At 48.6% G+C, this 15,000-nt stretch overlaps 2 protein-coding genes across 3 annotated transcripts in view; both read left to right on the top strand.

Moving 5' to 3' along the window:
- Window positions 1-2,218, top strand: part of chrnb1 (cholinergic receptor, nicotinic, beta 1 (muscle)) — an 18,332-nt gene extending 16,114 nt beyond the window's left edge. Inside the window, exon 11 of the mRNA XM_076987432.1 lies at window positions 508-2,218. Coding sequence (XP_076843547.1) covers window positions 508-654 — 147 coding nt within the window. The 3' untranslated portion in view covers window positions 655-2,218. The remainder of the gene's footprint in view (window positions 1-507) is intronic.
- A 4,364-nt stretch (window positions 2,219-6,582) lies between these two features.
- The window catches only part of chrnb1l (cholinergic receptor, nicotinic, beta 1 (muscle) like), a 12,344-nt gene continuing 3,926 nt past the window's right edge, over window positions 6,583-15,000 (top strand). Inside the window, exons 1-9 of one of the 2 annotated variants that reach the window (XM_076987482.1) lie at window positions 6,583-6,833; window positions 9,614-9,747; window positions 10,209-10,253; window positions 11,194-11,303; window positions 11,571-11,679; window positions 11,903-12,023; window positions 12,178-12,363; window positions 12,812-13,035; window positions 13,126-13,301. In XM_076987482.1, coding sequence (XP_076843597.1) covers window positions 6,770-6,833; window positions 9,614-9,747; window positions 10,209-10,253; window positions 11,194-11,303; window positions 11,571-11,679; window positions 11,903-12,023; window positions 12,178-12,363; window positions 12,812-13,035; window positions 13,126-13,301 — 1,169 coding nt within the window. In that variant the 5' untranslated portion in view covers window positions 6,583-6,769. Of the gene's footprint in view, window positions 6,834-9,613; window positions 9,748-10,208; window positions 10,254-11,193; window positions 11,304-11,570; window positions 11,680-11,875; window positions 12,024-12,177; window positions 12,364-12,811; window positions 13,036-13,125; window positions 13,302-15,000 lie in introns of both variants that reach the window. The other variant, XM_076987481.1, reaches the window with a different exon arrangement.

Below are 15,000 nucleotides of genomic sequence, written 5' to 3'. Positions count from 1 at the left end.
GCCACAGTTGTTGGCAGTCACCTTCGTATCTGTCGGTCCGCTTGTACGGTTCATGGAGTTCAGGTGTGCCGGCGTGCCAACATCTGTGCATTTCAAACATGGTAATTTATTATGAAAATACGATGACATTAACGTTGCTCCATGATGAAGTGTAGGGGAGACGACCGTTCTGCACATACAGCAGATTCATGACTCATCACTTCTGGGTCTTTGTTTGAGTCACAAATTTGACACCAGGATGCAGCATCTCCTGAACAGAACAGTTAGGAGTGTCGGCAAAATGACTGCAGCATTTCCTAGCAGTATAATCACCGTCATCGTCGACAAAACCAGCATGTCTGTCCTAAAACAGTACACGTCCCTCTTCGGGTCTTTTGGGCCATTCTTCAGTCTGTCTGTTACTTGTCTAACTTGTGTCAGTTTGAGTTGTATTGATGCTTTTCTTCAGTCTCCCTTTGACCTCAGTTCATTCGTTTATTTCTCTCCATTCCTCCTGTCCTCCCCCAGTTAAAAGAAGACTGGCAGTTCGTCGCCATAGTGGTCGATCGCCTCTTCTTCTGGACCTTCGTCATCTTCACTACTATCGGCACGCTCGGGATTTTCGCCGATGCCAGTTTCAACACGGTGCCTTCCAACCCCTTCATGGACCCCTGATCCTGGACCTCATCCCCCAGACCTTAGATCCATTGAGCTCCAGAGCTCACCTGGGCAGTGGGTAAAACACTGCTGGACACCGAACCTCATTTATTCATGCTCATCTGTTGCTTACTGTAGAGAAAGAGTGCAAAATGGATTCTGTCAATCAGTGTGAGGTGCTCTGTTAAAGGTGTTGTAACAGTTTTTGGGTTTTTTTTTTTATAAAAGTGTAAAGACCGTGAATTTAATGTGTTCATTAAATATACCGTGTAAGAAAAGGAATACAGTGCACAGACTCTGTAAAATCTACTCAACAGAGCATCTGAATGTGATATACTTTACCTTTACCTGCTGTATATGTCTGCAGATGATTCTCATATACCACCCCAATCCTCCTGCTATATGAACCAGCAATGAAATTCTCATTAAATACACTGAGGATCAGTGCACCATCCGGTTACACCGCTGACCTACACTACATGCTGCATGCATGTACATGCACAACAAGTTAGCATGAAGTTTTGCTAAATGGCCACACTAACCTTTTATTCACAGGTTTACAACCAGTTTAACTACCCCTTTAATTTATATATATTTAAAGAGTGATATATAAAGAGTGATATTGAGTTGCAGTTTCTGAACAATTTATATTGTGCTTGAGATGCCTTTAAAATTCTTTATCAAAGTTTAGAGAATAAAATGACCTTAAAATTGTTAGGTAAAATTGGTCATTAAAAGTTTACCGTTAGTCCTTGCACAGGTGTCAAACAGTATGGCTAGAAAAATACTTCCTCACACATTTAGGGGTATAATACTAGAATGAGGGACATCTCAACCAACAACAGTGTCATAACAAACACTTAAACAGGTCTTTCATACATAGATTCCTACTCCACATTTTTTGTACAGGACCATCACGCTAAGATTCCTACGGTGTTTGTCTTGTCTGTGTGTGTGTATGTGTGTATGTTTGTGTGTGTGCATGTTTGCTGGTTCATGCAGTAGTGGGATTAGGCTGGTATATGAGTGTGGTGCTCACGTCATCTGATTTACGTACACCATACACAGACAAAACCAATATGGCTTCAGGCAGGAAAGGACTTATTTGTATATTACATACTTTCTCTGATTTTTTTTTTAAACAAGGAAGTGAAGTTACACACCAGCTTACTCAGAGTGAGGTCAAACACTAGCTCACTCAGTGAGGTAAAACACCAGCTTACTCAGAGTGAGGTCAAACACTAGCTCACTCAGTGAGGTAAAACACCAGCAAATTCAGTGTAAGGTCAAACACCAGCGTATTCAGTGTGAGGTCAAACACCAGCGTATTCAGTGTGAGGTCAAACACCAGCGTATCTAGTGTGAGGTAAACACCAGCTTCACTGGAGTTCCATCTTAACTGGAAGTTAAACACCATCACCATATTCCACAATGTGCAGTTGTAGCAAACTGGAAAATGTAACACAGTATGATTTCTTTTAATATAAGTAGTCCCCATTGTGACATGCAATTTGTAAACATATATTCATTATCTTGTTTAAACCTTCATGCAGTGTAAAATAAAAATGCTTATGTTACTGTTTTGAGCTGTCAGTTCTGTAATGCGTAGTCACAGTTGATCTGTGTAACAGTGACTTTAAACACTGACCAGGTGGCAGTTACTTAAACCCACTGATATGCTGTGGTAGTGGACCTGTGTTCAGGGCACTGTGTTTTTAATAGAAGACACCCGCTGATATCAGATAATCTGATGACTGAAACACAGCAGAATGCACTGTCCTTTTTCCTTTTCCCAAAGCAATGTCATGAGTAATCAGACAAGCCCTCCTCTGTTCCACAGCAAAATCACATGTCATGACAGCTGGGTCAGCACCTACAGCCGAAGAGGATTAAAGGAGGCGTCTGTGTTGAGTGTTTTGGTTCCATTAAACATTGTGTGAAAACTCATGATACCTCCAGTTAGCTTTAGGTAATTATTACATTTATACACACACATTTGCCAAAAGCACATTTGCCACTTAAGCTATTAATGTGTTCCATACAGTCAGACCCATGACTGTGGCTGTGTTGCTTACAGTCAGACCCATGACTGTGGCTGTGTTGCTTACAGTTAGACCCATGACTGTGGCTGTGTTCCTTACAGTTAGACCCATGACTGTGGCTGTGTTCCTTACAGTCAGACCCATGACTGTGGCTGTGTTCCTTACAGTCAGACCCATGACTGTGGCTGTGTTTCTTACAGTCAGACCCATGACTCCGGCTGTGTTTCTTACAGTCAGACCCATGACTGGGGCTGTGTTCCTTACAGTCAGACCCATGACTGGGGCTGTGTTCCTTACAGTCAGACCCATGACTGTGGCTGTGTTCCTTACAGTCAGACCCATGACTGCGGCTGTGTTCCTTACAGTCAGACCCATGACTGGAGCTGTGTTCCTTACAGTCAGACCCATGACTGTGGCTGTGTTTCTTACAGTCAGACCCATGACTGTGGTTGTGTTCCTTACAGTCAGACCCATGACTGTGGCTGTGTTCCTTACAGTCAGACCCATGACTGGGGTTGTGTTCCTTACAGTCAGACCCATGACTGTGGCTGTGTTTCTTACAGTCAGACCCATGACTGTGGTTGTGTTCCTTACAGTCAGACCCATGACTGCGGCTGTGTTTCTTACAGTCAGACCCATGACTGGGGTTGTGTTCCTTACAGTCAGACCCATGACTGCGGCTGTGTTTCTTACAGTCAGACCCATGAATGTGGCTGTGTTCCTTACAGTCAGACCCATGACTGTGGCTGTGTTGCTTACAGTCAGACCCATGACTGTGGCTGTGTTGCTTACAGTTAGACCCATGACTGTGGCTGTGTTCCTTACAGTTAGACCCATGACTGTGGCTGTGTTCCTTACAGTCAGACCCATGACTGTGGCTGTGTTCCTTACAGTCAGACCCATGACTGCGGCTGTGTTTCTTACAGTCAGATCCATGACTGCGGCTGTGTTTCTTACAGTCAGACCCATGACTGGGGCTGTGTTCCTTACAGTCAGACCCATGACTGCGGCTGTGTTTCTTACAGTCAGACCCATGACTGTGGCTGTGTTTCTTACAGTCAGACCCATGACTGGGGTTGTGTTCCTTACAGTCAGACCCATGACTGAGGCTGTGTTCCTTACAGTCAGGCCCATGACTGTGGCTGTGTTCCTTACAGTCAGACCCATGACTGTGGCTGTGTTTCTTACAGTCAGACCCATGACTGGGGTTGTGTTCCTTACAGTCAGACCCATAACTGAGGCTGTGTTCCTTACAGTCAGACCCATGACTGTGGTTGTGTTTCTTACAGTCAGACCCATGACTGCGGCTGTGTTTCTTACAGTCAGACCCATGACTGCGGCTGTGTTTCTTACAGTCAGACCCATGACTGTGGCTGTGTTTCTTACAGTCAGACCCATGACTGGGGTTGTGTTCCTTACAGTCAGACCCATGACTGAGGCTGTGTTCCTTACAGTCAGGCCCATGACTGTGGCTGTGTTTCTTACAGTCAGACCCATGACTGGGGCTGTGTTCCTTACAGTCAGACCCATGACTGGGGCTGTGTTCCTTACAGTCAGGCCCATGACTGTGGCTGTGTTTCTTACAGTCAGACCCATGACTGGGGCTGTGTTCCTTACAGTCAGACCCATGACTGGGGCTGTGTTTCTTACAGTCAGACCCATGACTGCGGCTGTGTTTCTTACAGTCAGACCCATGACTGGGGCTGTGTTCCTTACAGTCAGACCCATGACTGTGGCTGTGTTTTTACAGTCAGACCCATGACTGCGGAGGTGTTCCTTACAGTCAGACCCATGACTGTGTTCCTTACAGTCAGACCCATGACTGTGGTATTGGTGTTTTTACTACCTTGTTCCTACTGCTCTATCTGGTGAACTACAAGACACCAGTCAGCCATCATGCCTGCAGTATCTCTACATGTTAGATTTAGTCTGCTATAGAAGAGGACATTTATGTTACCTTTAGTCTGCTATAGAAGAGGATGTTCATGTTTCGGATTGTGTACTATACTGTCATGTTTACAATCTTAGCCAAACAGTTCTGGTCAGATCCGTGTTCCGTGTGAGGCGGCCCTGTTAATCTCCTCCTGCACTGTGTTTGGCTCTGCTGTGGAAACGGGTCACTCGTATATCTGGGGTCACTCGTATATACAGGGTCACTCGTATATAACATGCAAAGCGTGCTTTGCCCTGTTTTTAGCCACCTTATTTCAAGCTGTTTCACATCTGAGCCATTAGCTCAACCCTTATTGGACCACTGCTGAGTTCAGTGGGAGGTGTGGACAGCTTTGCTAGGTGCAAAGGTGCTGAGGCATGCGGCATGCAGCTCTCCTCAGCGCTGTCTCTCTCGCCGGTCTCTCTCTCACACTACATCTAGCCAACCCTCCAGCTCTCCTCAGTGCTGTCTCTTTCGCTCTCTCTCTCTCTCTCTCTCGCCGGTCTCTCCCTCACACCACATCTAACGAACCCTCCAGCTCTCCTCAGCGCTGTCTCTCTCGCCGGTCTCTCTCTCACACCACATCTAACGAACCCTCCATCTCTCCTCAGCACTGTCTCTCTCTCTCGCCGGTCTCTCCCTCACACCACATCTAGCCAACCCTCCATTTCTCCTCAGCACTGTCTTTCTCTCTCTCTCTCTCTCTCTCGCCGGTCTCTCCCTCACACCACATCTAGCCAACCCTCCATTTCTCCTCAGCACTGTCTTTCTCTCTCTCTCTCTCTCTCTCTCTCGCCGGTCTCTCCCTCACACCACATCTAGCCAACCCTCCATTTCTCCTCAGCACTGTCTTTCTCTCTCTCTCTCTCTCTCTCTCACCGGTCTCTCCCTCACACCACATCCAGCCAACCCTTCATCTCTCTTCATCTCTCTCTATCTTTTTCTCTCACTCTCACTCTACTCTTTTCCTACATGAGTTTGTAGGCAGCCTTGTGGCAGAATCACGGCTGGTTTGGACCTGCACTACGGAGGCTGAGTGTGGTTATTTGTGGCGTGTTGGTGTTCCCATAGACTGGCCAAGTCCCATAGGGCATAGGAGGTCAAAGGTTACAGGTTATGGAGTGAGAATGGAGACTCTGGAGTGAGATGGCAAATGGTTTTCTTAATAGCCATTTTCCGTGTTTTATCAAAGGGCTGCACTGATAATCTTCTGCTAAAGGTTTTTGAGTTCCAGTTACAAGAAATGGTTTCCAGCGTTGCAGTGTCTGTTTCTGTGTGCGTTTAATTCTTTCTACTGGTGTGACTGGGCGGCTGTGGTGAATGTCTGCCATGCCTCTGGAGGACACAGAGAACAGGCTGACCGCAGCAGAGAGGGGGAGAGAGAGACAGGAAGAGAGACAGACAGGCAGAGGGTGACAGAGAGAGAGGGAATGTACGAAGGAGAATGAAAGAGAGTGTGGCATGTTGAAAGGCTGCGCTTGAAAGACGTGTCGGGCGCCTACGCCCCATGTGCGTGTATCTATGTGTAACTCTGTGTCTGTGTAAGAGTGTGTGTGTGTGTGTGTGTGTGTGTGTGTGTGTGTGTGTGTGTGTGTGTGTGTGTGTGTGTCCTCTCTCACTCCCTGGGGGGAATGTTCATGCTCTCCTCTCTACTTTGTTCTCACCGCCAAAATATCCCCATTGTCATATATTCCCTCTCTCATTCTAGGACCCACAGCCACACACATACACACACACACGCACACACATGCTCATGCACCTACACACACATACACACACACACACAAACACACAGAAGCACACAGCCTTCATCAACAGGTGCCTTTGTCACAGCTGCCTCAAAGTGTGTGTAACTATTCCCCCCCCTCCAATAATCCCCCCCCCCCCCCACCCGTCATCAGCCAATCACAATGGGCTATTTCACAGGCACACACACACACACACAGTAACACTGAGAAGCAGAGAGCGGTTGGTGTGGCCAAGCAAACGTAGCATTGGATGGGGCTTCTGTAGGCCAGAGGAACCTTCCCATCCAATCTCATGAGAAGGAGAAGCAGGAGAGAGAATTGGTGAATGACTGCGCGTACGAGAGTGTGTGACGCCACGCGTTCCTGCACCTGGGGACAGGTAGAGTGTGTGGGAGGAGCCAGAAGGGACCATGGAGCAGAGGGTCAGGGCTCTGCTCTGGGTTCTGTGGTGCTGCTGTGTCCCTGCTCTTACAGGTAAGGCAGATGGGTGTGTGTGTGTGTGTGTGTGTGTGTGTGTGTGTGTGTGTGTGTGTGTGTGTGTGTGTGTGTGTGTGTGTGTGTGTGTTTACTGAAAGTGCCATGTGTAAGTTTATTTCATAACACTGATTAGTTGCAATATGTCTATATGTATGAGGAATGTGAATCAAAATTGTTGCTTTGTGCCATCTTGTGTAATATTCCAAATCCACGTCTAATCCCCTAATGATTAAGATAACGGTGACCATGGAGTACTCTCACTCGCCAGCTCATGAAGTTCATAGCACAAACAGAGACAGGATAGTTCACACTGCAGCCTTCCCAAGGGGAACCCTGGAGATGGTGCTATAACAGTTCTCGCCTTGAAACCTTGAGTGTAAACACACGGGCACACACAGCTGAAGTGGACAGTAGATTGTACTGACGCCTTTGTGTCATTGTAGTGATGCAGGATGGTTTAAGATTCTGAGAAACCCCTAGGTTTAATGTGTGTGTGTATGTGTGTGTGTGTGTGGGGGGGGGGGGGGGGGGGGGATATTTATCATATATGAAATGATAATGTATTTTATGATGAGATGCAAAATGTGATTTTCACAGTTCTTTGGGTTATTGTGTGTCATTCTATTCTACATACAAATGACAATACAAATGCCAGTAAGATCATATACACTAAAGACACACAGTAGAACACACACCTCCTCCTCCCATCCATCCCCAAACACCAATCAGAACGGCGTTTCTACCCTAATTTTGCAGTATTACACCTAAAACAAAGTATTAGGTGTAGTATTCTACAACACCCTACACACTACTAATCACCACATAGCACATGCTGATTCTGGGCACTTGTGGCCCGTGCGATTCGTCCAGGCTGGTTTGGTTCCCTGCTCCAGTGGTTGGGTCACCCGCTCCCGTGGTTGGGTCACCTGCTCCAGTGGTTGGGTCACCCGCTCCCGTGGTTGGGTCACCTGCTCCAGTGGTTGGGTCACCTACTCCAGTGGTTGGGTTACCTGCTCCAGTGGTTGGGTTACCTGCTCCAGTGGTTGGGTCACCTGCTCCAGTGGTTGGGTCACCTACTCCAGTGGTTGGGTTACCTGCTCCAGTGGTTGGGTCACCTGCTCCAGTGGTTGGGTCACCTACTCCAGTGGTTGGGTTACCTGCTCCAGTGGTTGGGTCACCTACTCCAGTGGTTGGGTTACCTGATCCAGTGGTTGGGTCACCTACTCCAGTGGTTGGGTTACCTGCTCCAGTGGTTGGGTTACCTACTCAAGTGGTTGGGTTACCTGCTCCAGTGATTGGGTTACCTACTCCAGTGGTTGGGTTACCTACTCCAGTTGTTGGGTTACCTGCTCCAGTGGTTGGGTTACCTGCTCCAGTGGTTGGGTTACCTTCTCCAGTGGTTGGGTCACCCGCTCCCGTGGTTGGGTTACCTGCTCCAGTGGTTGGGTTACCTTCTCCAGTGGTTGGGTTACCTACTCCAGTGGTTGGGTTACCTACTCCAGTTGTTGGGTTACCTGCTCCAGTGGTTGGGTTACCTGCTCCAGTGGTTGGGTTACCTGCTCTAGTAGTTGGGTTACCTGCTCCAGTGGTTGGGTTACCTTCTCCAGTGGTTGGGTCACCTGCTCCAGTGGTTGGGTTACCTGCTCCAGTGGTTGGGTTACCTACTCCAGTGGTTGGGTTACCTGCTCCAGTGGTTGGGTTTCCTTCTCCAGTGGTTGGGTCACCCGCTCCCATGGTTGGGTCACCTGCTCCAGTGGTTGGGTCACCCGCTCCCGTGGTTGGGTTACCTGCTCCAGTGGTTGGGTTACCTTCTCCAGTGGTTGGGTTACCTACTCCAGTGGTTGGGTTACCTACTCCAGTTGTTGGGTTACCTGCTCCAGTGGTTGGGTTACCTGCTCTAGTGGTTGGGTTACCTGCTCCAGTGGTTGGGTTACCTTCTCCAGTGGTTGGGTCACCTGCTCCAGTGGTTGGGTTACCTACTCCAGTGGTTGGGTTACCTGCTCCAGTGATTGGGTTACCTACTCCAGTGGTTGGGTTACCTACTCCAGTTGTTGGGTTACCTGCTCCAGTGGTTGGGTTTCCTTCTCCAGTGGTTGGGTCACCCGCTCCCATGGTTGGGTCACCTGCTCCAGTGGTTGGGTTACCTGCTCTAGTGGTTGGGTTACCTGCTCCAGTGGTTGGGTTACCTACTCCAGTGGTTGGGTTACCTACTCCAGTTGTTGGGTTACCTGCTCCAGTGGTTGGGTTACCTTCTCCAGTGGTTGGGTTACCTGCTCCAGTGGTTGGGTTACCTGCTCCAATGGTTGGGTTACCTTCTCCAGTGGTTGGGTTACCTGCTCCAGTGGTTGGGTTACCTTCTCCAGTGGTTGGGTCACCTGCTCCAGTGGTTGGGTTACCTGCTCCAGTGGTTGGGTTACCTACTCCAGTGGTTGGGTTACCTGCTCCAGTGATTGGGTTACCTACTCCATTGGTTGGGTTACCTGCTCCAGTGGTTGGGTTTCCTTCTCCAGTGGTTGGGTCACCTACTCCAGTTGTTGGGTTACCTGCTCCAGTGGTTGGGTTACCTTCTCCAGTGGTTGGGTTACCTGCTCTAGTGGTTGGGTTACCTGCTCCAGTGGTTGGGTTACCTTCTCCAGTGGTTGGGTCACCTGCTCCAGTGGTTGGGAAACCTGCTGATCCTCCTGTTGTTGAATGTGTGTGTGTGTGTGTGTGTGTGTGTGTGTGTGTGTGTGTGTGTGTGTGTGTGTGTGTGTGTGTGTGAGCATGCATGTTTACAGGAGGCTCTGAGGCTGAGCAGAGACTTCTACAGGACCTGTTTGAAAACTACAACCTGAAGGTGCGGCCCGCTCGGACCTGGAATGAGACGGTGATGGTCAGAGTGGGGATGACCCTAGTGCAACTGATCGGCCTGGTAGGACACACACACACACACACACACACACACACACATCACCATAGAATAGTTTATCATTCACAGATCCCCTTCATTCATATATTGTGCTTTCATTCACATACGCACACACATTTACACATTTACACATTTCTTTTCTCAGTGGGTCTGGACTCAGTAATATTAACAGCAAGCAGAAGGAGTCCAGCTGCCTGCATAGCGCCCCCTGCTGGGCAGGGCTGTCTAGAGCCCAGCGGTGCAGTCACTAGCTTTTCCCCATCATTTACCACGGCTGGCTGTGATAGCGTTCTGCAGCTCAGAGCTACACTGAAGCGTCAGCCATTGCATGGGCCATTAGCTTTGATCTGACGAGACTGAATGCTCCACCATAAGACACACACACACACACACACACACACACACACACACACAGAGCAGAGATTTAGCAGTATGCTAATATCAGCACATGGCTTCTCCTGCAGAATGAGAAGAATGGAGAGATGACAACCAACGTATTCATGAACATGGTGAGAGACACAACCCCCCCCCCCCTCCCATCTTCTTCCACTGATTCACATTCGTGATATTCCAATGTTCTCACCCCCCCCCCCAACAACTTACATTTGCCACCCCCCCCCACCCCACCCCCGCTCGACAACTTACCCTCGCCACCAACTCCAGGTTCAAATCTTACCCTGACAAGATCACACTCTGAAATGAATTCTCAACTTGAGAGCCCTGCCTGAACTCACCTGTCATGGCGCGTTCATAAGTGCATGTTATTGCATTTCTGTTGTACGCTGAGTCTCTTCCTCTCTGCTTCTTCATCATATCCCTACAGTTCACTAAAACAAGTGCTAGACACCATATTCCTGTGCTCCTCTCCGCTATGAATACGACACTATGGGGTGTTCATGAAGACACACGTATTGTAAGTGTGCCGTCTGCAGCCCATCTGGGTCCGTGCACAGCTGCATCTGGCCGTGTCCCACCTCTGCTTCTGTCGGCTGGACACTGACCTGGTCAGTGGCAGCACTGACGTACATAAGTTCTCCAGCAACTCTGGTGGTCATAAAAACGCGCACAACGCTCCTACCTGCTCAGTGACTGTCCAGCAGCCCAGTTAAACCTGATGAGCAGGGGTCCTGGGGTCAGAGTCTGCATAAATGTTGGTAAATGGCTGAAAAATAGCCATTAGAGTCAACAGATGGTTCCCGGGCGGTTACTACAGCTCAAAGACAAGTGCACCCACAAACTGTCTGGAGAGCGTGGACACAGGAGAAGGGTGTCTAACAATGCGAGTGGTTTTCACATGTCACACTGCGTCTTAGCTTTGCAAAACTGAACAAAAATGTTGGTTGCACACACACACACACACACCAGACTCACACTGACGTTTCAGTCCCATCATGCTTTTCTCCACATTTGCTCTTCTGGATCTTCTCGCACCTCCACCGCACTCTTCAGGCGTGGTCCGACTACAGGTTGTCCTGGGACCCATCAGACTACGAGAACATCGACGTCATCCGAGTTCCACCTAACAAAGTCTGGCGTCCAGACATATACCTAATCAACAAGTGAGTGGTGTCCCCACTACACCGCACAGTCACTTTCATACTTTCATATTAAGCGTATAAGTTGAAGTTGTAATAGGTGGTACCACACACACCTGTGTAATTATGACACATGTCCAGTGAGTTTGCGGGAATGACGGGAGTGTTTACATTTAGACGTTCGTTTAAGGGTTCACAAATCCTCCGGTGTTGGAGAACATGGCAACACTGTGTTAGATGAGAATATGTTAGGAGCAATGTAACTTAAGAGAGCCTTTGACCGTTTTGCAGTAACGACGGGCAGTTCGACGTCGCTCTGTACGTGAATGTACTGGTTAAAAATGACGGCACCGTTTCCTGGCTGCCTCCAGCAATATATCGTAGTTCCTGCTCCATTGAGGTACACCTTACGTTATCAACACCAACAGTAACCTGCTACAGTCATAATGTCATAAATTGCGATAATTTTATAATGTTGACTGTGTTGTTCGGGGATTTTATAAGGTCCTGGCAGTCAGTACATCATGGCGCTGAGGTTTATTGTGCTATTCGTGAGCTAACCATTACGGACAAGAGACGCTTCCGATGACTTCTAGGTGGCCTACTTCCCGTTTGACTGGCAGAACTGCACCATGGTGTTCCGCTCGTACACATACGACGCCTCAGAGGTGGACTTACAGTACGGTCTGGATGAGGATGGGAACGACCTTCGTGAGATAGTCATCGACAAAAACGCCTTTACTGGTCAGTCTCCTTCCACCATCTGTAGCGTTACTATTTTCCGCATTACAAAACTCACAGAGAGGTAGATCTACTCTCAGTGATGATGCAGACAGTGTTTGTAAAAGATTGACGCTAGGAAGACGGTGAGAACTGAGAACGTCTTGTTGCTCCTCAGAGAATGGCGAGTGGCAGATTTGTCATAAACCCTCCAGGAAGAATGTCCAGGACGACCTGTACGAGGATATCACCTTCTACCTGATCATCGAGAGGAAGCCGCTCTTCTACATCATCAACATCATCGTTCCCTGCATCCTCACCAGTGTTCTGGCCATATTTGTCTTCTATTTGCCCCCAGGAGCGGGTGGGTTATCACTGTGTGGTTACAAACTCACACCTAAAGTTAATGGTATTGGCCACTATGGTGGATTCTGACTATTATGGCCTTGTCTTTTAATAGTTTGTGAGACGGTTCTATTCTAATGTGAGACTATTCTATCATAATGTGAGACAATTCTATTATAATGTGAGAATATTCTAACATAATGTGAGATGAATCCATTATAATGCGAGAATATTCTAACATAATGTGAGATGATTCTATTATAATGTGAGAATATTCTATCATATCTTGAGATGATTCTATTATAATGTGAGTCGATTCTATTCTAGTGTCACATTTTATTCACTCTTTGGTTGACTCTGAGCACATGCTCAATACATTTACCAGGTTGCTTGTAAAAGGACAAAACGTTCATATGCAGGTGTCTGATATGGTTTGGTTTTTCAGCTGACCTTCTTCTTCCTTTTAGGAGAGAAAATGACTCTGTCCATCTCCGTCCTCATCGCTCTCACCGTCTTCATGCTGCTGCTAGCAGACAGAGTCCCAGAAACCTCTCTGGCGATTCCCATTATCGTCAACTACGTGATGTTCACCATGATCCTGGTGACGTTCTCGGTCATCCTGAGTGTCGTGGTGTTGAACCTCCACCACAGAACCTCCAGCACTCACTACATGCCTGGCTGGATGCGGGTGGTCAGAACACAGAGCCTCGTTCTCCTGATTAAGCTTCTTTAAGGAACAGTGGTAGGGCGTCACAAACTGATATCTCCTCACATTTCACAGGTGTTCATCAACTTGCTGCCTCCTTACCTGGGCATGGACAGACCACGACCAGAAGGTCCAGCAGAGGAGCAGGAGCCCGACGATGGGCCCCCGCTCAACCTGCACAGCGGCAGACCCGGAGGAGAGTACTTCATCAGGAGGATCAACCCTGAGCTCGTCCTGCCATGGAAAGGAAGGTAATACCATGGAAAGACACGAGGGCGAGGTGCACCACCTTCTAAAACCGTGTGGTGTGGTTTTCATTGAAATCGGCCAACGTCAGTTAACTCCCTAATGAAACACGCTGACTCATTTGTGACGGATGGATGGATACTTGTCTTCTGTTGAAACATAATAAACCTTAGTTTCAGAAAGCATGAAAGCATTTTTTTACTATTTTGCTAGTTGATAGAGTTCAGCTTTGGCACTAAAACACCAAAACAAACATCATCTGCTATACACTGTGAACACACTGAGCACTGAGTCTGTGAAAGAGGGATGGAGTTCCTGGGGACTTGGGCTTCCCTGGAACTGTGCTGGTGTGTATTTCTCTTCTCCTTCCTGGGGCATTTGGCCAGCGCCCATCTAAGCCCAGTCACCAGCCACTGTCGCCACAGTCCTAAGCCCTGTTTAGCTTGGGCATTAGAAAGTAATCCCTGTGCCTCAACCCAGACACGGAGGAAGGCATCGGTGGGGGTGGAGGGGATGGGGGGGGGGGGGGGGGGGGGGGGGGTTGGGGTCGATGGAAAGGCTGAAGGCTGCATCCTGAACAGTGCTGAAGAAGTAATAGCTGCTTGCCTCTCTCTCTCTCTCTCTCTCTCTCTCTCTCTCTCTCTCTCTCTCTCTCTCTCTCTCTCTTCTCTCTTCTCTCTCTCCCTCCTTCCACTGCTGTGATGGAATAACTCATGATTCATTGTTCTGATGCTCCTGCACCTTCTATCTCTTCGTCTCCTCTGGGCTGTTAAACCAGTTCACATTTTACCGTTGGCACAGTTCACAAGCTCTCTGAAGCTTGATGGTGAGTCTCCAGGTTGGTTAGAGACTGGCACGAGACCCATGGGATGGTGTTTCTGGGCCTGAAACCACAGGAGAGAAGTGCTTGGGTTTAACGAGTTTGTTGAAGTGCATGTGTGGCGTGTGTCCAGGAACTGTAGACGACTTGCGTGTACACTTCCCTGTGCGTGAATGTTAAGAATGCGTGTGTACGTCTGTGTGTGGGCTCCTACGCTAGCATGTGTCTATATGTGTGCATGTGTACGTGTGAACGTGTCAAGGCTAGTCGTGTGGTCAGGCACGTGCTATATGGGCAGTGTTTCTGGAGCTAGGAGCCGGACCCTGGAGGGTGTCTCACCTACGCCCCTCTGCCTGTGACAGGACCACAGTGACCACACCCTCAGTGTGCCACGCTGGATACTGCTTTCACATAGCACTAACACATATAGAGCAGTGTGTGTGTGTGTGTTTGTGTGTGTGTGCACAGGTGTGCATCATGTGTATGTAGTGTTACAGATGCATGGCGGTCAGTGTGTAATCCCTGTTGGCAAAAATGTCCTCTGGAGAATGCAGAGCGTGAGCAATCGGCCTGTACAAACACACACGTTCAGCGTAGCACGCTTCCCACGAGCTTCCCCCGTCCTGCGTAGTCCCCCCCCCCCGTTTCTAACCCCTTTATTAAACCCGTAAGCTTGTTATCGGTCTTTGTGAGTTGGATCCAGAACACGGAGAGGTCCGAGAGGCCCGGGAGGCTGAGAGGAGGTGTCTGCAGTGCACACGTCAGGAGGCCCGTGGGAGCCCAGAAAGGTGCTGGATGTTATTATGGCGTCAGGAATGTAGCACTGGCATCCTTGGAATGGTGAAATGGGGGAGGGTTGTCGTCTCAGCGGTCACCGAGGAGAC

Source organism: Brachyhypopomus gauderio, unplaced genomic scaffold, assembly GCF_052324685.1.
Source record: "Brachyhypopomus gauderio isolate BG-103 unplaced genomic scaffold, BGAUD_0.2 sc52, whole genome shotgun sequence".
Lineage (NCBI taxonomy): Eukaryota > Metazoa > Chordata > Actinopteri > Gymnotiformes > Hypopomidae > Brachyhypopomus > Brachyhypopomus gauderio.
The sequence above is the reverse complement of the archived record's forward strand: the minus strand, read 5'-3'. Positions and strand labels throughout refer to the sequence as shown.